At 32.4% G+C, this 24,390-nt stretch overlaps 4 protein-coding genes across 4 annotated transcripts; 3 read left to right on the top strand and 1 right to left on the bottom strand.

The window, feature by feature from the left end:
- Window positions 1-5,395: 5,395 nt before the first annotated feature.
- Window positions 5,396-6,453, bottom strand: LOC125838373 (uncharacterized). Its single transcript, XM_049517451.1, has 2 exons — window positions 6,134-6,453; window positions 5,396-5,495 (listed from the first exon to the last, which is right to left on the bottom strand). The coding sequence occupies exons 1-2, from the start codon at window positions 6,451-6,453 to the stop codon at window positions 5,396-5,398; spliced, it is 420 nt and encodes a 139-aa protein (XP_049373408.1).
- A 5,814-nt stretch (window positions 6,454-12,267) lies between these two features.
- LOC125838372 (uncharacterized protein At2g29880-like) lies at window positions 12,268-13,026 on the top strand. The gene is made up of 2 exons (XM_049517450.1): window positions 12,268-12,339; window positions 12,430-13,026. Exons 1-2 carry the CDS (start codon window positions 12,268-12,270, stop codon window positions 13,024-13,026), a joined length of 669 nt encoding a protein of 222 aa, XP_049373407.1.
- An 871-nt stretch (window positions 13,027-13,897) lies between these two features.
- On the top strand, window positions 13,898-14,642 carry LOC125838371 (uncharacterized). Its single transcript, XM_049517449.1, has 2 exons — window positions 13,898-14,081; window positions 14,158-14,642. The coding sequence occupies exons 1-2, from the start codon at window positions 13,898-13,900 to the stop codon at window positions 14,640-14,642; spliced, it is 669 nt and encodes a 222-aa protein (XP_049373406.1).
- Window positions 14,643-17,870: 3,228 nt separating this feature from the next.
- LOC125838342 (uncharacterized) lies at window positions 17,871-23,993 on the top strand. Its single transcript, XM_049517405.1, has 6 exons — window positions 17,871-18,161; window positions 20,111-20,647; window positions 21,645-21,703; window positions 21,833-22,089; window positions 22,207-22,487; window positions 22,609-23,993. The coding sequence occupies exons 1-6, from the start codon at window positions 17,976-17,978 to the stop codon at window positions 23,800-23,802; spliced, it is 2,514 nt and encodes an 837-aa protein (XP_049373362.1). The 5' UTR covers window positions 17,871-17,975; the 3' UTR covers window positions 23,803-23,993.
- The last annotated feature ends 397 nt before the right edge of the window (window positions 23,994-24,390 follow it).

Raw genomic sequence — 24,390 nt, 5'->3', positions numbered from 1 at the left:
TGTATTTTTCTCATCACTCTATGTATATTTTCATTTTTCTTTCTCTCCTTCAGTACTCTATATATTTTCTTTTTGTATCTCTCTAATTTTATGTATAAGTCCTCAATATCAATACTTTCTTAAAATATTATCACTTTATTGTTATACAAATTCAAAGTATTTCAGTGAAAAAAGGAAGAGAACAAAAGAAGAAAATCAACGTTCATATAAGAGTTGAGTTGGAAATTTTAACCGTTTGTAGATTTAGGCTAAAATTTCTTCAAAAGTATCAATTCCTGTTTCTTTTCTTCTTCTTGCTTCACTCTCGGATGTCAAATCACATGAATGGTATCTTGAAAGGTAATCAACGAAGAGTTGTTCATATAATATGAGGTGTTGTTGATCCAACATTTCTACAAAAAAACACAAGACATTAGTAATGTTCGTGGTTTGAGATTACAAAATAATCTTGAATTGTGATGACCTTCTTTCTTAGACTCATTCATTCTTGTCTATCTATTTCTGAAAATTTATATTACATAAATTTCATATTGATTCATGAAAAAATTGAGTTTGTAAATGTATATTGTATTCTATTTATATAGTTGTCTTCAAATTTTAATGATGTAAAAATCTTTCAAATTCTACAATTAAGTAATGCAAATTATGTTGTAACCGAAAGAATTTATTAAAATAAAAATAAAGAGTCTCTTATTATAAATGATAAGGATTAATCTTAACATTGATTATTTTTTCAAGGTTTTAAATCAATTAAAACAGTTTTGACATTTGCTCACATTAATGTTCTTTCATTATTGTCTTTTTAATGATAAATTAAAGAGTGGTCATAAAAATCAATTGTGGTTACTATGTAGGCTTGATTATATATTTATTGCATTAGTCTTTTATTAATCTATTTAATTAGTAAATTATGTATAAAAATGAAATTAAAATATTAAAAAAAGGAGAAAATAGATAAATACGAATGGTGGCCATTGAGAGGTGTCACATCAGCCTAGTCTACATTCAGTTTTATATATTTATAGAGATTGATAAATAAGATATGTAAATAGAGCATATTAAAGAAAGTTTTAAAAGGATAAATTAATAAAATGTTTTTTATTAATGATAAAGTATTTTTTTTAAAATAATACTTATAAAAATGAATTACAGTAAAACATTACTAAATTAATATAGGTAGGACAATAAATATTACCCCCTCCGTCTCATTTTGATGTGACACTTTTTTGGATTTTGAGATTCAAACAAGTAACTTTGACTGTAAATTTTTCATAAATCTTTAAATATTTTGAATTATCAATTATTGTGACTTATAATACTTTTTACGTAGTTTACAAATATATAAATTTTACTTCAAAAAAATTGAAGATTTCATGCGCAAATTCCCGGTCAAACTTAAACAGTTTGACTCTCGAAAAACGAAAAGTGTCACATAAATTGGGACGGAGGGAGTATTTTTTATAGATGTATTATTTAATCGATAAATTAATGTTAATTAATTTAAAGAGTGTTTCGACACCACAAAATTCATTTGGGGATGAACTCTGAGATAATTTGAATGAAACCACTTGTGAAAACGTCATTCCTGAACTTGAGGTCATGACTAATGATCTCAGTTACCGCAATAAATGAATGTTAATAACATGTTGAATGGGTGAAAATGCTCAGAGGTTAAGAGTTTAGGACAAATTGTGGATACCATTGAAAAAAATAATGTTGATGATAAAGTTGGAAATAATACAATACTTTTGGAACCAGTTACGCGTTAGGAAACACTTAACGTATCTACAACTCTTCACAATTTAATGGTGCAGTTCGAAAAACTTTTCGATGTAATAAGAAAAGTTATAAATGAGCTTCAACTAGATTTAAGTTTTAACAAAAAACAGAACACAATAAAATCATATTTCACTAAATTATCTTAGATATATTTGTATTTTTAAAGAATTATTAATTTATAATATTAACGTTATATATTTATATATGGATCTTTCAAAAATATATTATCTTATCGAAACGACTGATTTTTTTCATTAACTCAAATTAAAACCAGAAAAAAGTATTATTTTAGAGAAATTATTAATTAATTAAATATTACTCTAGTAATTTTTATATATTATATAAGTAGTATAAGTAGGGAAGTAACAAACAAAACATTTTAGATGAGTATTTTGAGAGAGAAAAATAAATGAAGTGAGATAAAGATAAAGCAGGTCTGGAGAAATATGGAAGAGTGTGAAGAGTAGCTTGCGTGCATGTATGAAGCAAAATATCACCTCCGTCTTTTGGGGTTTTCAAGACACAAAGTAACAGAGGTCACTCCGTCTTAAATTGAATTGAAGTAATGTGTGGCCCACTTCTTTACCTTATGGATAACTGTTAATTTCTTCGTCGTCTAATATATGTAAAATAATTATTTAATTTTATTTATTTTAAAAATTAAAAAATAATTTATTATTTTTTATCTATTACATTTTTGTTATTAAATATTATTATTTCTTTTTCACGATTTAAATGATTTACACTATTAATAAGAGTGATATTACAAGATTGCTTTTCTATTATTACTTTCTTATGAAATGTGTCACGTTAAGCATAAATAAATAAAAATGGACGAAGAGAGTACTTCATATTATTACTTTCTTATGAAATGTATCAAGTTAAGCATAAATAAATAAAAATGGACGAAGAGAGTACTTCATCTACTTCATTCATCTATTTGTACTTGTTCACCATAGTAAAATAGTTGTCAATCAATTTTTGTCTAGTTAAAAAAATTAAGAGTTAAATTATCTTTTGTATTTATTTTATTCTTGCTTTTAAATGTTATTTAATGCCTAATATATTTTTCAAAATATTAAATTTAATATATTTGAAGAATAGTATTATCCTTACTATTTATTGTTTTTAAAATGTGTATTAAGTGAATGACTATTATTGAACAGCGGGAGTATCTTCTGTTTGTCTTTCAAATTTCAATATAAAAAAGAAAGAAGAAGAAGAAGTTGACTTTCAAATTTATATTGAACTTCTTTGTAATACTCCCTCTCGAGCTTAAATTAAATTAAAATTTATAAGGTAATGCATATTCATTTAAAAAACATAATATTAAATATCAATTTTCACTTTGCTTTTTAAGTTATTATCAAATTATTATTAAAAATATAAATAATTTAAAGCAAAATTATAAATATACTTATGACCTAAAAAATATAAATAAAGAATACAATAAAAGAAATTTTCGAACATAATATATATACATCGAATAGGGATAGCAATGGGGTGGTGCGGCATGGGGTCAGGGCAAGCTGAGCTTAAGCCGCAAATTTTTAACCTGACCCGTTCCGCCCCACATAATTTTTTTTCATTTTCAACATGCCTCATCTAGCTCCGCATGAACCCGCCGCATAAATTTTTAATATTCTTCTTTCTAGTTAAGTTTGATACTAAAAATAAAATTTATAAAAATAAATTTATTTTTTTATTAATTATATTAATTAATAGATAATGACTTAAAATTTTAATTTCTAGAGGTCAATTGAAAAGCATGTAAGAAATTATATTAGTTTTGAGAGGTCAATTGAAAAACATGTAAGAAATTATATTAGTTTTGACTGAATCGTTTTCATTTAGTATCTTAAATATTTTAGTAACTTTAAAGAAACTAATCTTAATAAATAGCTAAAATTAAGTTTAAAACCGCACAGACCCGCAACTCGCCCCGCCCAACATTAACTTTAAAAAAATCCACATCAACCCGCCCCGCACAACCTTAAATTCACCCTGCTCCACATAGCCTTAAACTGCCCCGACCCACGTCCACCCTGCCCCATTGTCATTCCTAACCTCGAATTTATTTCTTTGTTCTTCTCTATATGTTCTTGATAGTGCTGAAAGTATAGTAAACTTTGAGTGTTTCTTTTTTGGGTGTTTCAAAAAATTCAAGTGTCTATGTTAAATACTTTTTCCATTTTAATTTATTTATTTGATTTTAATTAATTTATTTGTTTAAATAAAAAATAGTCATTTGAAATTAAAAATAGATAGAATATACAGAATGCTCTTAGAGGATGTTTGAATTGACTTAAAAGTTGGTCAAACCTATTTTTAAGTTAGTTTTTGACTTCTGAAAGTGTTTGACAAATATAAAAATAACTTAAAATAAGTAAAAAATGACTTAAAATAAGTTTAAAATAAAAATTAGGCATCCCATACTTTTTATTTTTTGACTTAAAAGTCATTTCAGTTTGACTTTTTATTTTTGACTTAAAAGTTACTTTTTTAAGTCAATCAAAACAGACTCTTAATCTTGTAATTTTAAAACCTGTTATGTGCAAAATTGAAATTAAAAAATTATAAAAAAATAAATGAACTAAAGAGACGATAAACAAACAAATTAAAAGGAAAGATAAAAAAATAAAATGAAAGAATAGTACATAGTAGGTTATAAGCTTTATGGTACTTTCTTTATTTTATCTATTAGCTAGTGAACAAATATATACAAGTTATTAGAAATTTTACAATTTATATTACTTTTCATATAATTTTGAAAAATTTAAATTTAAATTTTAAAATATTAAATTTATCTAGTGTAATTGATCATTAAAGATTAATTAAATTGAATTTTAAAATGCAACAAGTAAAAGTGTAGAAAAGGAGTATATAGTAATAAAGTATAATAGAATTAAATGTCTTTACAATTGACGAAATAAATTAATCTAATCTTTATTGTAATGTTTGATATTTTAAAAGGAAACTAAGATAAATATTAAATTATTGGATAGACGCATTACAATAATTAAAACACTCTTTTCAATAATTTGTATATTTAATAATTACGTAATAAATATCATAAATTACAATGATTAACAAAAGATATTAGCTAAATTCAACCGTTGAAAATAACAATCACTCTTATACGTACATGTCAAAAGGCTTTGGAGCTTGACTTCATCCAAAGAGAGATATCTAGAGTGATTTGAGAGTTGACATCAGTCTCGAGAGAGCCAAAAAGTTTTCCTATCAAGATTTATGATTTTGTTCTTAGTTATAATAGTTAGCTTCTTGAGTGTGGTTTCATCTATTTACTTTACTTAGTAATTGTAATGTTTATTGAATTGCAAGAAATGTTATTAACTGTGTAGAGTTATTTAATAGTTAGTAAAGAGAGTCAACAATTCGGAATTATTGAAGAAGGAAAAGTTGGGGATGATACTGTTAGGAACAATTTATAGGTGTAAACGACGTTGTAAACTAAAACAAGTTGTTCATATTTAGTGAAAGTTTGAAAAAATTCTAATGGTCATGAGTTTTCCTCCCTTGAGCAAGGAGCTTGTCCATACTAATTAAACTTTCCATACTAATTAAACTTATGTTGATCTTATTATTCTGCACTTTATCTTCTTGCATAGTTAATCAAAGGACCTGATTCGTAAAGTGCATAGGTTGCAACCGATTTAACAAGCATGATAAGGGAAGTGGATTTCTTTTTAAGCCTACAATAAAACAAACCAAGAATGGAACAATGATTTGTTAGCTTAAATATATTAAAATGTTGCTAAAAAGGTATGACCTAGAAAATACAATGTCCATTGATATCTCTATAAGCAGTGGTGGATCAAGAATTTAAAGGTGCTCACCTCCTTTAACATAAAATTGTTAGCAATTACATAATATAAATATATAATAACGTCTCAAACACTTCAACAAAAAAGTAAAAAAATAAAATAACGATTAATATTATCACCAAAAATAACTTTTAATCAGAAGCCACAATAACCTGCTAGTAATATTATTATTACAAAAAGAGACTTCTAGTCTTAAAGTCATAACTGTGTTGGACAACTTTTCATATGTTGAAAACGATATATAATATCATCATTGCTTATATTTGTGAATATCTTACGCTCTACATAACAAACTAAACAATCACTCAAAAAGTCATCACCAATACTATTACGAAAGTGACATTTTTGATATACTTCATGAATGAGAAAGTTCGTTCCACATAAACAATAGCAATAGAAAGAGTGAGAGTCAATTGATAAGTGAATAAACAAGTGACCAAATTTGATGTAGATCTGACTTAACCAATACTTTAGTAAGATCACTAATTTCCTTCAAGTTGAAGAACCTTTTGTCAGAACCACAATCATAAACTATAAAGCTATCAACCTGAAAACTGAGATCTCGAAGTTTGTTGATGACAAACTCATTCATATAATATTCAGCCACTCTCATTATCTTGATCTTATCAAAATTAACAAATGAATTAGCTGGATTCAAACTAGCCATACCGAGAAAGAAATCAGTACTCATAACATCAAAACGATTATTAAGGTCTTGAAGATGCAAATCAATAACAATATAAAAAGTTTCAACTCGCAAATAATAAGAATATGTAATATCAAGAGCGTTATGCTTTAACTTACCAGAAAAGTAACTAGCATCCATCTCTAGCATGGTTATATTATGCTTATCACAAAAATAAGAGACATCATTCATTAATGATTCGAATTTACTATCCTTCATGTTTTGTAATAATCGTTTTGTAAGAGCAAAAAATTTCGTAGCATTGATAATATATCTTGATCCATCCTTTGTAATGAGGAGCTCAACTCATTTGTCTAAGAACTTTTCAAATCAAGTGCAACATAAAGGCAATATTAAATGTCTTAATCGTATCACAAAAGTTTTAGCAACAAATTAGTATAGTTTGGACATTCACATTTAGTAAGTCAAGCACATAATAACAGATGGAAATAGAGCAATAAAGTTATCTAATGTTCTATAATGAGAACCCCAACAAGTATCACCTAACCACTAAAGCCTACATTTTTTATTTAATCCTCATTCAATTTTCACTTCACCCGATATGAGTAAATCTTCTAACTTTTTGGCAAGATGTTCCCGAAGCAAATCCTTGCGCTTAAAAGGTGCTCCAACAATATTTAACACAGTAGTAATTAATCAAAAAAAAAGTTATCTACATTTGAATCATAGTCATTAGTGTTAACTGCAATTGGTGGGCAGAACAATGAATGCAATATGTGTTAGGGTTTTGCCATGGTTTTTCTTATTTTATTTGAAGTTTATTTTTCCTAAAAGAAAAGACAAAACATTACCATAAATGTTTTTACTTTTTTTGAAAAGAAAATATAATTTTCTTCCATATTGGTTTATTCTTTCCTTAGAGGAAAAGTTTGGAGATCGATAAATTGAAGATCCCTATTCTCATAGCATAACACAATAAAATCCACAATGTAGACGTTTAAGAGTTTAGTTTATGGGGAGATTTTATTCTCTCAACAGTTTTAATATTTTTCTTTAATATTAGTTTTCATATAATAATATTTTGATTTTTAGTATAAGTTTTTCTCATCTGATTTATCAACCATATGATATGCAATTGTAAGTTTCCGCATGACGCCTAATCACCCTTCAAACCTGTAACACCCAGGAAAATGGTAGCATAAACTAAAGCCTCATTGTGTGGGTTAAAGTAATCTTAAAGCAACAACTAGGCTATCTTAGAGCTTAAATGGTTAAGGGAGGAGTCTAGGGTGAAGTCTAGGACCTTAAACTACCTAAGAATAATAAAGGAAAAATAATAGTACCTCAAGACCATTCGGCGATGGGCAGTAGCTTCACCCATGAGCCTTGGCGATGCGCCAAAGGGCTCTTATCGCCTAATGGACAACCTCCTCACTAGTCCTAGCTATTGTAACAAAGGGCAAGATGGGTTGAGGGTCGCCCAATGGGTTGGCGATTGGCCCATTGCCCCTCCCTATCGCCTAAGTGAGATGCCAATTTATGGAGCTCAATGTAACTTTGGGAGAGCCTAAGGTGCATTAGGTGAGTCGCCTAAGTGCCTTGCGAGCCAAAGGGTGCCAATGGGCGAGCTTCAGCGTGGGAAGGCTAGAATTTGGAGTTTAATGAAGGGTCTTTTAGTAAATCTTTCCTAAACTTAAACCAACACTTTCTACTCTTTTCCTACAAAATATAAATACTTTTTAGAGTCATATTATCCCTTTTTAATCACTCTTAAAAAGAAATAAAAGAAGACCCAAATCCTTTCAATATTTCTTTCTCTAGAAGTTCCTCTATTGAAGAACACCAAGAACTTGAAGATTAGGGTTCAAGCCCCAAGATTTTCACTTCAATTCGTGGGCAAGGCTTCTATTAAGGTATGGGGATCTTGATTCATGAATTAGTTTCTTCATGAAGCCCTTCAAAACTCTTATTTCAAAATTGGTATCTTGACTAAAAACTAGGGTTTCTATTCTAGCCATGGGTTCATCCTAAAAAAGTTTTCATTATGTTATTTGACTTATATCATGGATGAATTGATGTTAATTGGTGATTTCTATTGTAAAAATCTGCGTGAACCCATGTGCACCCCATGACCCCAATTTCACGAATGTTAGTGAAGGTATTGATGCAAGATGATTACTATGAATTGTATCTATGATTATTTAGTTGTTGAATCTTGTTTCCCCATGCCTATTGTAGTATATTTAGGTGTAATTGTGATACTTGATTCATGACCCTGAAAGGGGTAAACTTCTAGGGTTATGTACATATTGAGAAATGTTGTATATGAACTTGGGATTTACTTGAAGGGTAAAAGTTTTATGACAATGGTGCAAAGTGAGGTATTGGTGAATGGTCTTTCTTCCCTTATCCCTTACATATGATGTTGCATAAATTGCTTAGAATGATGTTAATGTATTGTGTTGATTGAAATTATAGTTCTCATGAAGACACTATGAATGTTAATGTGAAAGTTCTACTCACATGCTAATGTTGATTCTAGGTTGAAAGTGCATTCTCACCTTAATGAATCTATAAGCTACTTATTGAATTGTATTGAATGAAGGCTTGAACAATCCTTCACACATGTAGATACAATGGAAATACTAATGATAATAATTTGGGAAATAATACTAAGCACCGAGTGGATATGGCCAATGAGGAAGACCCTCCCGTTAATGCGAGAGGTTGGGTCATCTTAGTAAACTCATGAGATGGGGAATCCTCCGTTAATGCAAGAGGTAGAGTTTCTAGAAGCAATCTCCCTATCCCATAACTATGTGCCAACATAAGACTTAGCTAGTGGATCCACCTTATAGCTATATACTTAGTTCTACCTTAGGCAAGTAGAACACCTCTTTTCGGTGTGGGGTTTAGACACCAGATTCCATGTAGCTCTCATGGTCTATGTTGGTTATGGTAGTTTTTTCCTAGATACTGAGATAATGGATGAAGCATGAACTACTCTATAACTTCTTAGTAAGGTTGCTAGGTAGGAGTGGGGGTATGAGACTTTAATTTTACATTGTACTGATAAACTTGGTAGGACGATATAGATGGTTCTCATTACTATGTTGAGACATGAATGCATGCATGTATATTGAATGGATAGTTGCTATGAATGACTTGTCCTTATATTCAAATGTTATATATGACTAATCCTCTACTTATGATTATAGAATGTGATGAAGTCTAAAAGTAATATGTGTGACCAAGGTAGTTCCTAAAGGATGCTTAGTAAGGTTGGCATTATGGGATGCCAACCATACATGACACAAGTGGACCTTAGGGGTTGCTATGGTCATGTCTTTACTATATTGTGAATATAATTGTGATATTAGCTTGAATTTTATGTTGATGATGCAAGTTGGTTTCAAAACCTCATGAATGCTTATCTTTTATAAAAATGTCCTTTTTGCATGTTTTAAGGTTTTTATGTATATTTCCATACTTAGTACATATTATGTGCTAATGCCTTTTTCCCTTCTACATATTATGAGTGTAGGTTCCAACTAGGACTTCCATTTCCTACTTTGAAGAAGACTTGGAATAGACTTCTCCAAGACTTGTGGTAGGTCCTCAAGATTTGAGGACAAGCATTTGATGCCACTCTATGTTCTTTCTTATTGTACTAGACTTTGTAAACTTTCTATGTACTTCATTTTATGAGACTATGATGTCTAAAGGGCTATTGACCCTATTTGAGATTTTCTATTGTACTTGGATGGTGTATGAGACTAAGAGTCTAGATTCTACTAGTTTCCTTTTATGAAAATGAAGTTTGAACTTCGATTGTAAAGTTTTAATTTTCCGCATTATTTCTACTTTCTTATGATATGATGATGTTAGGGCTTGTATGAGACCCCTTCGGGGTCGACTACGCCATGTTTACATCTAGGGGGTACCCCTAGGTTGTGACAATACCCCAACAAGTGGTATCAGAGCACATGGTTCAATGATCCAATGGTTGAACAAGATTGAAGACAGGTTCACGTGATTTCAAATCAATTTGCAATCAATGTGATGATAATGATTTTTGTGTTACTACATGTGGAGAAAATTTTCAAATATATTTTCAACATATCCTGCTGCTCTATCCTTAAAAATAAAATCAACTTTCAACCCCAACAAACTTTTAATGCTCGGACTCCACTTTTAACTTATGTATTTTTACTTTTAACGCATGAGCTCCATTTTTAACTCATGGATCTTACTTTTAACGCATGAACTCCACTTTCAACTCATGCATATTACTTTTAACGCATGAGCTCCACTTTCAACCCTGTTCATAACTTTTAACACATGGCTTCAATTTTTAACCCATATGAACTTTTAACCATGGTAAGCAACAGTGATACATGAAGATTGTATGATAAAAGAGGATCAAGAAAATTCAAGCCAAAATGGGAGATTTGTTAGGATTTTCCCCTGATTTTCTTATCTTATTTGAAGTTTATTTTTTCCTAAGGGTCTGTTTGAAAGGACACAATGGAATTGGGAATTGGTGTAATTACTCTCTTTGTCTTGTTTGGTAGACCAAGTAATTACATGGTAAGAGGAGAATTGGGTGTAATTGAAGGGGTGTAATTACACTCTTCAATTCCTTGGGGAGGGTCAGGAATTGAGTGTAATTACACCATGTAATTACATGAATTTTTTAATATTATCTTTTTTAATATATTTTTATTTGAAACACCAAAAGGTCACTTCTTTCTTTTTGTCTGGACATTTCCATTTCTTTCAACGGGACAAGAACAAACCTTGTGCATCTTCTTTCAAAGTAAGACTTCTTTCTAATTCATTTTACTTTCAAATTTTGATGTCTAGGTAGATTATGTATGAGTTTGATCTTTGTATTTTCTCCTATTAGTTCTTGAGATTAAAATAAATATGATAATTTTTTTTAAAATTTTTTTATAATAAATTGAAACTGGGTTTGGTGTCTAAAGTCAAATCAAGCCTTATTTAATTAGAGATTGATTGAGTTCATGATTTGTGCCAATATTTGTTGAGGATTTTTATGGTTGTTTTCACTGTTTGTTTCTATTGAGATTGGGCTGCGTATTTACTTGTAGGCTCTGGGTATTAAGTTGATGAAGGGGCACATGATATTATAGAAATACTAAAGATAAGAACTGCATATTTACTTTATTTTTATGATTGGTTCTGATCGGTGAATGTCAGTTGGTATGGGTGGAAATCTTGTTGATTTGGTTGGTGTTTATGTTATCATCTGTGCAACTGTTGGTGTATTAGCGAGTTGGTACAAGAGTGACTGAGAACTGTAATTTGACGACTTTAGGTTGTGAAGTTTGCATCAATCGATAAACCTCTGCTCTTGGTTTCTTTCCATTTACACTCTTTGTATTTAAAATTGTATATTAGTTGATTGTTACAGTGCATAATATTATCACTGGTAGCTATAGTAAGTAGCAAAACAAAATATCAACTCCTAGTCAGCCTACCAAACAAACTGTAAATGGGTTAACAGTTCAGGTTTGCTGTCCTCGTTGCTAGCTTGGGCTTGAAACTGGCCTTGTACATCACTTCCTGGATGATGCGTCAAATCAAAATAATGTTCGATTCCTCTCTTGCCACACTTGATATATGTGATTAGTCATAGTCATTCGGTAAATGTGAGCATGATGTAAATTACTCCTCATGCTATTCTAAGAACAATCAAGTTCACCTTGCCAAATTAACATCAAAGCCTACTTTAGTGAAGTACTTTTTTGCCTTGAAATTTTTAATATTTTCATTTATGTAGGATGACAACTAACCAAACACCTAAGATTGGAAAACCATACACCAAATGGAGTGAAGTTCAAGATGAACATTTCATTTACTTTATTGCTGAACAAGTTAAGTTAGGAAGAACGCAACCAGGAGGCTTAACCACTGAAGGATGGGATAGTGTAGAAAAAGAAATGAACAAGCTATATGGGAACAAATTAGATGAGACTTGGGTGGAATGAAGAAACTCGAAAAGTTGATGTTGAAGATGATGTCTGGGAGCAATACCTTGCAGTGAGTTACATATATTCTTATTTTTTTTCTCGATATAGTTTAAATTTATGTTATTTATTTTCTGATTTAAGACTATTGATAATATAATAGGCACACCCAAAAGATTCTAAGTATAGGACGAAGACGTTGCCAGACTATAATACTTTGGCATTAATTTTTGGAGATACTGTTGCTGATGGTAGGAATGGGTGTGAAATTAATGATGTCGAGGATTTTCAAAGTGAATTCACCGATGATGATATAGCTGCTGAAAAAGTTATCATACGTGCTGAAGATACACAATTTGTTGACCAGGATGATGGATATTTTGTTCAGAACATGAACTTTACTAGTCCTGAAATAACTCAATCATCTAATCAAGAAAAGAGAGCAGGAAAAAGGCATTTAGATGAGCAACCAACTTTGACATCACGTCCAAAGAGAATTAAGAATTCTATTGGAAATAGCTTGGCAAAATTTGTTGATCGATGGACAACAATAGCTGAAGAACAAATAAGGCTACAACATGAACCAAAAAACACTTCCGCTGAAAAATTAATGCCTTTGATATTGGAATTAGACTTCGATGATGAATGGACTATGCAAACTGTTGACCTCCTTGTAGATAAGAGAAATGCTGAATTTTTTGCTGCTATGCCTCCAGAGCTTAGAAAGAAATGGGTCATGCGCAAACTTGGTTTATATTGAGTGATGTCGTTTAAAAGCATATTTTGTTGTTCGAATGACGTTTTGGGCTGGTATCTTATTTACTTCTAGATTATCTATTCTAGAATTAATCCTAAGACTTATCTTATGTTTTGTTAAAGATTGTATATGATATTATCTCTTCTTTGTTTTGAAATTACGTTACTTATCTTATATTTTGTTAAGATTGTATATGATATTATCTCTTCTCTTCTAGATTATCTATTCTAGAATTAATTCATTTACTTGTCAAATAGGATGGCAAAGAATGATCACATCATGGTGTTTCTGACAAAATGTGTACTTTTAATTAGTATCATTGCAAGTTATTTTGGTGTTGGATCCAAAAAAAGAGTGCACAGATCAATTTTAACTAGAGCAAAGTTTATTAAATATTTGATTGAAGGACATCCTCGTGGATGCTATGACCTATTACGTATGAATGTTGGATGTTTCTTGCAATTTGCAGATGAGATGAAAACAAGAGGTCTATTAACTGATTCAAGAATGGTTAGAGTTGAAGAACAACTGGCTATATTTTTATTTACGTTAGCTCATAATGAAAGGAAAATAGTTGTGCAAAATCGTTTTCAACATTCAGGAGAAACAATTAGTCGTTATTTTAACAAGTGCTTGAAAGCTTGTCTCCGATTAGGGAAATACTATGTGAAATAGGCAGGAAAAGATATCTCGCATGAAATATTCTCTAATCCATTTTTTTATCCTTGGTTCAAGGTTAGTTTTTAGCATTACATTTACTTTTACTAGTTAAAATTTTATAATTGTTTTGTGTCATATTTTAAAATTTATTGTAAGCTTTTTGAAGGATTGCGTTGGAGCTATAGATGGAACTCATATTCCTGCACTAATACCCATGGAAGAACAATCGAGATATAGAAATCGTAAAGGAGTTCTTTCTCAAAATGTCCTTGCTGTTGTAGATTTTGATATGAAATTTCAATACGTGCTTAGTAGTTGGGAAGGCTCTGCTTCGGATTCTAGAGTGTTAAGAAATGCTGTTTGGGAAAGATCACAAAATAGATTGAAAAGTCCGAATGGTAATTTACTAATAATTCAAATAGTGATATTATTTATTTTTCTAAAGAGTTCAAGCTGATACTTGTAATTTTGTAGGAAAATATTACATTGTTGATGCAGGCTATGCAAATACAAAGGGCTTTCTAGCACCTTATCGTGGTGCACGATATCATTTGAGAGAATGGAGCCAAACACAAGCACCACAAAATGCTCGTGAGCTCTATAACTTGAGACATTCAAAACTTCGAAATGTCGTAGAGAGGACATTTGTTGTTTTGAAAAAAAGATTTCCTATATTAACGACTCCTCCTCCGTATTTCATCAAAAAACAAGGTTGGATTGTACTATCATGTTGCATACTTCATAATTTCATTCGTAAGTGGAATTGGCAGGATTCATATTTTGAAGAACACATGGAAGAGGAAATAGAAGATTCTCACGGTTTGAATGATATTGACTCTGATTCTAATTCTGATGAAGAAGACATTGGACGAGGACCGACAGATGCTGATAAACAATATATGTGCAATCTGAGAGATGAAATAGCTCAACAAATGTGGAATGCTAGAGCAATTAGGTGAATATCATAGATCGAATGATTCTCTTAGTTTTGTTGTGACTTGACTGTATAAAAAAGGTTATGTTGTAGCAAAAAATATACTTCTAAGTACGTATGTACGCATATGCCATATAGATCAAGGATGTAAATCATGTGCAATACAAGTTGCCAACATTGTAAGAAATTGCCTTTTGTCAATTATCCTAGTCGTTGGACGGATTAGTGGGGAAAAGAAATGGGAGTAGTCTAGCTTGTGGATGGAGGTTGCAAGAGACTTAAGTTCATATGTATTTGGAGTAGTCTGTTATCACAACTCATGAATGATAGATCAACATTTCTTCAAATATTTTTGGTCTGATGTCATTCATGATGGCAAATCTTGTTAACTCCATATTTTTTTTGTTTCACTGCTACACCACTTGTATGTCACCCAAGTTATGCCATTATTGCAAGCACAACTATTATCACTGAGGGTGCAATCAGTTTCTTTTTGCCATCTCAAGCATAATTTTGATGTGTTATGCTGGAAAATCTAGGCTTGAAAAACTTTTGTATTCATTAATTAATTTAAGTAGTAATATTATTTACTTAATAATCTAATTTATTTTAAATTTAACTGTGTAATTACATTGTGGCATCCAAACATGACATGGGTAATTACAGTGTAATTACACTGTGGCAACCAAACATGCCAATGTAATTACTAGACAGTGTAATTACTAGGCTGGTAATTACTACCCTAGTAATTACACCAATTCCAATTACCAGGTGGCTTTCCAAACAGACCCTAAAAGAAAAAACAAAACATTACCATAAATGTTTTTACTTTTTCTGAAAGGAAAATATAATTTTCTTCCATATTGGTTTATTCTTTCTTAGAGGAAAAGTTTGGAGATCTATAAATTGAAGATCCTATTCCCATAACATAACACAATAAAATCCACAATGTAGACGTTTAAGAGTTTAGTTTATGAGGAGATTTTATTCTCTCAACAGTTTTAATATTTTTCTTTTATATTAGTTTTCATATAATAATATTTTGATTTTTAGTATAAGTTTTTGTCATATGATTTATCAACCATATGATATGCAATTGTAAGCTTCTGCATGACTCCCTACTCACCCTTCATAACCCAATAATATGTTGGTGAAGTCTCATTCAAAATCAAAGTTTTAAGACCATCTAGCTCTCCTTGCATGTTGCTAGCTCCATCATAACCTTGTCCAAGTATTAGGGATGGACTTAATGAATGATCTGAAAGATAAAAGTAGATCGTCTCCTGAACGAGTAGATGTATACTAACATGAGTGATACCAAAAATTCACTTTATTACTTCGCCTTCTTTGTTAACATATCTCAAAACAAGTGTCATTTTCTCCTTATGTGATATATCTTTTGATTCATCCACTAATATTTCAAAAAATAATCCCCATCTAAATCTTCAAGGATAGCTTTAAAAATTTTCTTAGCACAAAAATCAACAATATCCTTTTGAATACTTGGAGAATACATCATTTCATTTATTGAGTGTTTTCTAAAATAATACTTCAAATATCTTCATCAATATCTCCATATCATTGCAAAATTTCAAGAAAAATACCTCTATTTGAAGAAGACCAACTCTCATCATGTTCACGAAATGATCGATTTAAGATCGAAAGTGTCAATTAGGTTTAGTTTTCTTAGAGAAACTAAACAAGTGGGTGAGATAAAATGGATTAGGGTAAAATAAAATGGATTTGGGTGAAATGAAATATGTTATTTAATACGTGGTTTCACTAGGAGGCGAGTGACTCTCACTCTATACATAATGCCTGGGGTTGAGTGACAGAAGGGATAAATAAATACACTTTTGCGTGCTAAAGGTATGTAATAGATCGCCCTAATAGTATAATCATATAACTGACTTTTCGATATAAGTTAGGGGGCAATTTATGCCTTTCCCCTTTTACAATGTGGACTTATCATGTGTACTCCAATTTGACGAATTAACCCAAAAAATTGGATTTCTATTTATTGGACTTATATAATTAATTCAATTATATTAATTTAGAAAGATTATTTCAATTTATATACCTTTAATTTGATATGATCCATTATTTTATGAATATTTGAATTCAATAAAATTTTACATTGTTATTTGTGTGAATAACTTTTTAAATTGTTTATTTAATTTGAAAATTTATTTATTGTGATAAAGAAAAAACTGACCAAGTGAAAGAGTCCAAAAAGAGAACGCACACTCTCTCTCTCCTTCACTTTAATCGCACAGTACTCTAGAGACCAGACAAGTGAGTACAACTACACTCTCTCTCAAACTGAGCTTTCTTGTCGGAAAATTTTCAGGCTTCCTTATCGCCGGCGACTTTCTCCGTTTCCGTCCGGTGAGGCGTAACCTCTTTCTCCTTTTTCCAACTTTCTCTTCTTTTTGTTAGAAAGATTTCATATTGTTATTTGCTTTGTGTGTGTAGAGTACTCATTATCTGTTATTTTTTTCCGTCTTAATTTTTGGGTTTCTAAGGGTAAATTCCATTTTAATAACTCTATTTGCTGATAAGTGTACTATTTTCCCCTTTTTTTTTTTTTTTTTTGACAAAAAATCTTGGATGAAGTGCATATTGGCACTTCAAATTTCTTGGTGCTCTATGTTGAATTTAAGGTGATTTTCTTTTTTCTGTTTATTTTTTTGTTATTTTAAAGGTTTTGGTTTGATAAGTTGTGGATTCTGTAAAGTTTTAGTCTTTGCTTATTTAGGAATTCCGATAATCATCATTGTTGAATTGGAAGAGATAACCTTATACATATTAGCCCTGAATTTATACTCCCTCCTTTCCATTCCATGTGATGTAGTTTGACTTACTCAGAGTTTTTTAAAAAATCAAAGATTTTTGAAATTTGTGGTAAAAAAATGAGGTTTGTGTGACTATTAGTCATTGCATTAGGTGTGAAAAGAGTATTTAGAAGTTAAATTGTTGCTAAATGTAAAAATGTGTCATTCTTTTTTGGAGTGACCGGAAAGGGAAGTGAGTCATATATATTGGGATAGAGGGAGTAGTTATTTGCATGGGTTTATGTTGAAGAGTAAGTGTTGCTTATACTTTTTCTCTCGTGTTGTTTGCCCAAGATTGTTTATAGCACATATAGGTAAAATTCAATAACGAGTTCATGATGAGGTGAAAAGTGGTTCCAATAATGTTGAGCTTACATGAAGTCATTTTGATGTAGTTTCTTTTTTTATGATTTTTGCAGCATATCGTGTGGCTTTAGCTTCAATTTGACGACTTTGCAATTCATGTTGTTTTAAGTTTGCTGTGGAAGTTTCAGTACCTCTTTGTATGACCTTTCAAAAGCTTAATGATTCGGAAAAAAGTGTTCTTGACTTACAAGCGAAAGAGGCTACCAGGTTCTGATCTTTTTCCGGAAAATGGGACTCACAATACACCTTCTGAGTGTAGAAAATCAAAGGCCGTAGCCCCTTTGCTGGAGGAAGAGGAGAAGTATGACAACCCTAGCTTCAAGGATGAAAAGAAAGACTTTGAGGTGAGATCTTTGATATACCGTACTCCAATTGGTTTAGGAAACCAAACATTCTATTGGAGGCATGAGGTCTTTGTTGTGCTTTTGATTGAGGTGTAGTAGTAATTGTAGTAGTTGTTGTTGTATGAGGTCCCTTTTTGTGGCTTGATTTTCTTTGGATAGACATCTTCTAATTTATGTCGTCACATTTGTGTTAATGTAACTGTGGCAACTATTCTGAATTAAATTGTTATCTACATATGGATCATCTCCTAGATTTTGACTTACTAGTGATTCTTCATAATCAATAAACACAGATGTGTAGTGTGGTGCATGATCCCAACACTTGTATCTCTTGCTTTCAGACGTACATTATGCAAATGCTAATTATATGATTATTAGCTACTGTCTCTAATAGCCGTTCAATCTGTGTCTCTCTTTCTCTCTGTCATTCTTTTGCTTTAGGGAAATTGTTTACTTGATTAGAATGACAACTAGGATGAAGAGTATATTAGGGTAAATTCAAGAGTTCATGGTGTTCTTCTTGTGATGAATTGCTTAAGTTGTATATACTGAAACATGTCTGCTTGTGCTTACATGATAGAACTGTTAGGGGTGGGTGCAAACTGACTGAAACAATAGTGACAAAAGAACTCCTTATGACGGGGTGTGGGTTTAGAAATTGGTATGGGAAGTGTGAGAGCGTAGACTTTGGCAGAGTTTTCATAAGTAGAACTTGATTTTTCATTTTTTGTCAGAAAACCAAGTTTTTTTATAGTACATGGTCCCAAAGGTGATGTAGTGGTTGAAACATGGGAGTGACAATTCAGGGATCCCAAGTTTGAATCCCAGCTATAACCCTCGATGTGAGCTCATTTTCTCTGACCATAGCGAGCAGGATCACTTTCGCAATCTTGTGCTAGTGGATTTGGCAAGTTGCCCAGTTGAATGGTTGAGGAGCATGCAAGTTGGTCCAGACATATCAATTAAGAAAAATCTCTCTTTTGTACGTGATAAGCAATCACTTGTTGAGTTTATAAGCTACTACTAGATCAAACAAACCGTTGTTGAATTATGTTGGTTGAACTTTTTATATAGGGTGAATATAATCTTCTCCCTCTTTCGTCCTACTATCAAATTAATTGTGAAGATGCAGTCATCCCCTTTATTTTCTGTGTTCCTAGTATTAAACTTGTGAAACTATTGGAAATGCTTTCTTCCATCGTGAACTGATCTGTTAACACAAGACAACCTTGTTAATCTGAAGGTAAATCAATTTAACACAAGCATGTTCACACAACTTGTCAATTTTTTTTCCTAGGTCTTCGTTACTAGTGTGCTATCCATGTTGATTGGTCTTCGCACTTCTACCCCCCCCCCCCCCCCCCCCTCAAAAATCCTGCTGCACCACTCCATCTGATCTATACTTCTTTCCCTGCTGCTCAGTTGTAGCCTAGCTGGATCACCATAATCCCTTTAAATTTCTTCAAGTTACGCTATGCACATTTCCTGCTTCCCCTATCTTGCATGATAAAGCAAAGAGAAAAGAAAGATAAATAATAGAAAAAAGGATAGAATTGAACAACCGTACATGCATCTTATGCAGAAACAACTGATTGGACATAGTTGATTTCAACATTCTCTTTTAAGTTTACTTCTGTATTTCTTAAGGATGAAAATAGTGCGCACCATTGAAAAATTATTTGTATCAACTTGCACATTTAAATGCCTGTTCCTTGTCAAAATCAAGATAGCAGATGGGTAATTGAGTTATTGAAATTATTTTATACTTGTATGATGTGTTCAGGATTTTTATTATGACTTTTTAGGGACTGTGACTGTTAGATAGTCAAGCTTAGCCTGAGAGATGGATTTTGAGCTTCAATGTGACTTTTGGAATTGTGATTTTCATTGAAACAATCTTCTTCTTGCCTAAACTTCCCAAGTTGCTTAATTGCCATTCATCTTTGCAGGATAATTCTGAAGAAGTTCAGTCTTCAAAGGGTTCCAAAGGGCCTCTTTCTGAAGGAGAATCGAGGAGTTCACAGAAGAGATTATGTTCTTGCATTATTTCAGGCAGTTTATGTGATAGTAAGTGCACCCAGAAGTTTTCTCGTTCCCCGTTGACAGGATTGAATTCTTTGAGAGAACAGGATTTGGTCTCCCCAAGTTCTGGTGGTGAGAGGGGATGCAATCTTCAGGATTCTGATTCTTCTGATTTGGTAAAACCGAGTCCGGAAGAAGCTGACACACTAAAAGATATCTCTCTGATCCCCTCTGTAAATGCAGTTAGTACAAGTAAATTGTCTTCCAGTCTGATTACTTTTCAGCGAAGAGCCAAGCGGGACAAGGATGCAGGCTGGGCAGATGCCAAGGGCAATCTTGAAGCTGAAGATGTTGCTTGCTTATCAGTTGTAAATACTGCATGTCTTGTCTCTCCTCATGACACTGAAAAATCAGTTGCTAAGAGTTGCTCGGTGGATCTTTCAGTAGATTTTAAGCATCCAGAGGTTAATCCTTATCCTAGACAAGCCACTTCATTGCTAGTAATGAAAAGAACTTTTGTCAGTTGATTTTTAGATGATACTAGAAAGTGTGCCATATTAAACTTATTCATAATCTGAAACATATCTAACCAGTTTTCGGAGATCAATGCTGATTATTCATAATCTTTTCTAATTTATTTTATAGTTATTCGTATTCCTAAACTAAAGTGCAAAATTGGCAGAAACAAAACACAAATAGATTATGCATTTGTAGGATAGCCATAGTATTTCTCTAGACTCTTACTTTGAATACATGAGACAAATATTTATACTCATCCATTTTTCCTTCGACTGTTACGAATATTATATTCTGTGTTTCTTGTACGAGTTCTTAGTAACCATGAGCATGCAGATTGAAGCCTAGACTCTGCTGACTTTTGCAATATAGGGTATTAAATTGATGTCTAGATTTATTTTATTTTTGAGGGCACTTAGACTAATATTTCTTGGTTTTCATCTAATTTGTTTGTTTTGTTTCTATGGATGTTTGGATTTGGTTTTAGGAGATATTATTTTGGGATGTTCTGAGAGTCTTTTTTGTTTTTATTTTCAGAAACATAAAATAAAAAATATTGTATAAGAAAACAAAACAACTGTGCAAAAACAGAACATTCTTTTTCTATGTCCAGACAAGGCTCAGCCAAAGTATTTCAAATGGATTATGTAAATTTTCTTGCTTTCCTATAACTGCAGATACTAGCCTACAGGTTCTGTAATTTGAGAGACAAATTCACTTTGCATGAGACTTTTTTTTCTGCATCCTGCTTGAACTGGTTACTTGGTTTTCTCCTTTGACATGTTAAGCTATGTGAAGGCATTGATAACTCAGGTTGGTGGAACGTGCTTGCTTCTCTGTTCGTCTTTGCTGTCCTACTAAACACCCGATGAAGACTGACATGCTAATTATTTCTCTAGAAAATCATGTGATTCCAATGTTAACCAAGTTTTTTTTTTGTTATAGACAACCAACGGAGGTGACACTTATCGTGCTTGTGCTGGATCTCCTTCACAGATGAAGATGTAAGCTTAACTATCGTCTACTCTTGCCTTATAGTGAAGTTAGGGGACAGGTTTAATGAAAGATTCTTGTCTGGAAATATAACCTAGTTGAAGATATTCAATTTTAATTCCTGGATTTTGCTTGTACAGATTGTTAGATGTTAATGAACAGCCTATCTCAGTGAAGGAAGCTCCACCAATCGACGAAGTAGCTGATCCAAATTCTGGAGTAGGTTTCTCTGGTTTGGATGACGGTGTTGCTTCAGATGCTTTCAAGGAGTCATCATTTCATAGCCCTCAGGACCCTTCTTTTGATGGTTTATCCAGAACTGAAGTGCCAATGTCGTCTCCCTTAGAGGTTGCAAGTAACAGTGGTTCCCAAGCTTTAGATATATCTATACCTTGTGGTATGTATTTTTATTTGGTTTTATCCTCCTGGATTTAAGATATATGTTTTTATAGGAGCTCGTGTTCATGAATTTTATGTGTCTCAGTATGCTTCTGTTTTAAATTACCATGTTCAGATAGTGATGACAAAATGGACCGCAATAGGTCAGAACAAGCATCTGATGAACACCTCATTCCAACTGCACTGGAAGTTCAGCTGAACCCTCCTTGCTCCTTGAATGGAAATGATTCCACGGTTTTACATAGGGTGCCTTCTGATAAAAGTTTGGAATTACTTGACAACAAGCCCGAGAAGATAACTCCAATTCATGCAGAGTTACCTGAAGCTGGTTGCTTATCTGGAAAAGCAATGGTTGATAGTTGTGCAGGTAGTTCTTCGAAGAATGATTTACTGCAGGTATGTGTAGTGTTAAAGAAACTGCTGCTCATCTCAATCTCTACCAGTTTTCTGTGATACTGTGCACTTCCAATTGAGTCTTTGACATTTGATTGAGATGCATTAAATTGTTTGCTTTCAGCTTTTGTCGGATGATAGAACCTACAACTTTTTCCCATTAGCAAGCCTGCAGGAAAATGAGAGTGCTCATGCTAATTCTAAAGAAGGAAAAGCTTCCTCGTTAGAAGACAAGAGACATTGTGCGTTTACTATAGCAGAATCCTCAGATTTTCTTGGTTTGTCACTGCCAAGTCAAGCTTTAGTTTCGAGATCCTCACAGTTGGCTGACGTATGGAATCAACCAAGCGAATTCATTCAAGGAGCAGCTTCTCAGTTTTCTGTTGATGCATCAATGCTTCACCGACATCAAATGATCCTGGATAACATTCTTAATAGAGCAAGATCTCAAAACGGAAACAAGAGGAGATTTGCAGAAAAATTAGGGTCTCCAACCATGTGGTCAGAAGAGGAGCTAGATTCTCTTTGGATTGGTGTGAGGCGGCATGGAAGAGGTAACTGGGATGTGATGTTGAGGGATCCAAGACTGCGCTTTTTTTCCTGGAGGACACCAACAGACTTGGCAGAACGGTGGATGGAGGAACAGTCTAAACTTTTACATGGAAAATCCATTTCCCCTGTGAGACAGTTACATAAAGCTGATGTTTCATCCCATGGTATGGATGATGTTCAACTTTCACTTGGGCATGCACATTCCCAGTCAGAGGGGAACATCCGGAGCCAAATACCATTTCATTTTCCAAATGTTCAAAATACTTCGCACAAATTACTTCACCTGGCTACAACAAATGTAGGGACCTTAGATTCTCTCTGTCTCAGGGGAAAACACAAAAGAGCTAGATTCAATCAATCCGAGAACTCTGCAGGTTCAGGTGTTGAATGTTCATTCAGTTCTCGAATTATGAACAGAGTGTCTGAAGTAGGTAATTTGCCTCACTGGCTTAAGGAAGTGGTTGCTATCCCACCCAGGCCTCCTGGATTTGCCCCAGATTCTTCATGGTTTATCCATCCATGGATTGGTCCAGCGTTTTCTGAACCTAACCGAGCTCATTATGAATCAATGAACAGACTGAGCGACTTGTACACTACACCAAAAACTGAGCTGAATAATGGTAATGCTGATTGTGCTCATCTCCCTATGAGAGAGGGGAAGCAACATTGTAAGACAGAAGCAGATGAAAAAGTTGAGCTGATTGTCATCAATAGCGACGCCTCATCAGAGGAGACGATATCAGATGATTGTAATGTAAGGCATTAGCTTAAGTTGGGATTTCATAATTCAACAATGGTTAAGCTTGTATAAAAGTAGTTTAAGTATCTCAGCTATTTCTCGAGGGTGAGATTAGCTGAATGAGGTAGTTTTTATTTTCCCAAATTCTTATTTTAGCTATTTGCTGGTAGCTGTATGTTGTAAACTCACTTTAGTTCCTAATTAGGGATTGGATCAAAGCCAAGCAAATCCAAACTCCTTCATAAACTCAAGGCTGGTAAGCTTTCTACCTTTGCAAAATGTGATAAAAGTCCAGGCTGATGATCATAATCGTGAGAGTTTGGCATGAAGGAACGCATTTTATGATATTTGGTAAACTAATGACTAATAATTTTTCTAGGAGTGTTAAATGTGGCCCAAATAATAGTGATTGGATACATAATAATGAAAAAAAATGAGTCAAGAATGATAGTGACATGACAGAATTACTGTTTGTAGGGAGAGTTAATTGTATAAATTATAGGAATCACATATTATAAGTACTAAATAACATTGTATTCTTTCTAGTTTTCTATTTACCAAAAATTCCTTAAAAATGATGTTTGTGGGATACATAGCGTTGTGCACGGGATACAT

This window comes from Solanum verrucosum, unplaced genomic scaffold, assembly GCF_900185275.1.
Source record: "Solanum verrucosum unplaced genomic scaffold, falcon-dt-bn FXZP01000150.1, whole genome shotgun sequence".
In the NCBI taxonomy this organism is placed as follows: Eukaryota; Viridiplantae; Streptophyta; class Magnoliopsida; order Solanales; family Solanaceae; genus Solanum; species Solanum verrucosum.
Note: the sequence above shows the minus strand (reverse complement) of the source record. Positions and strands in the feature narration are given on the sequence as shown.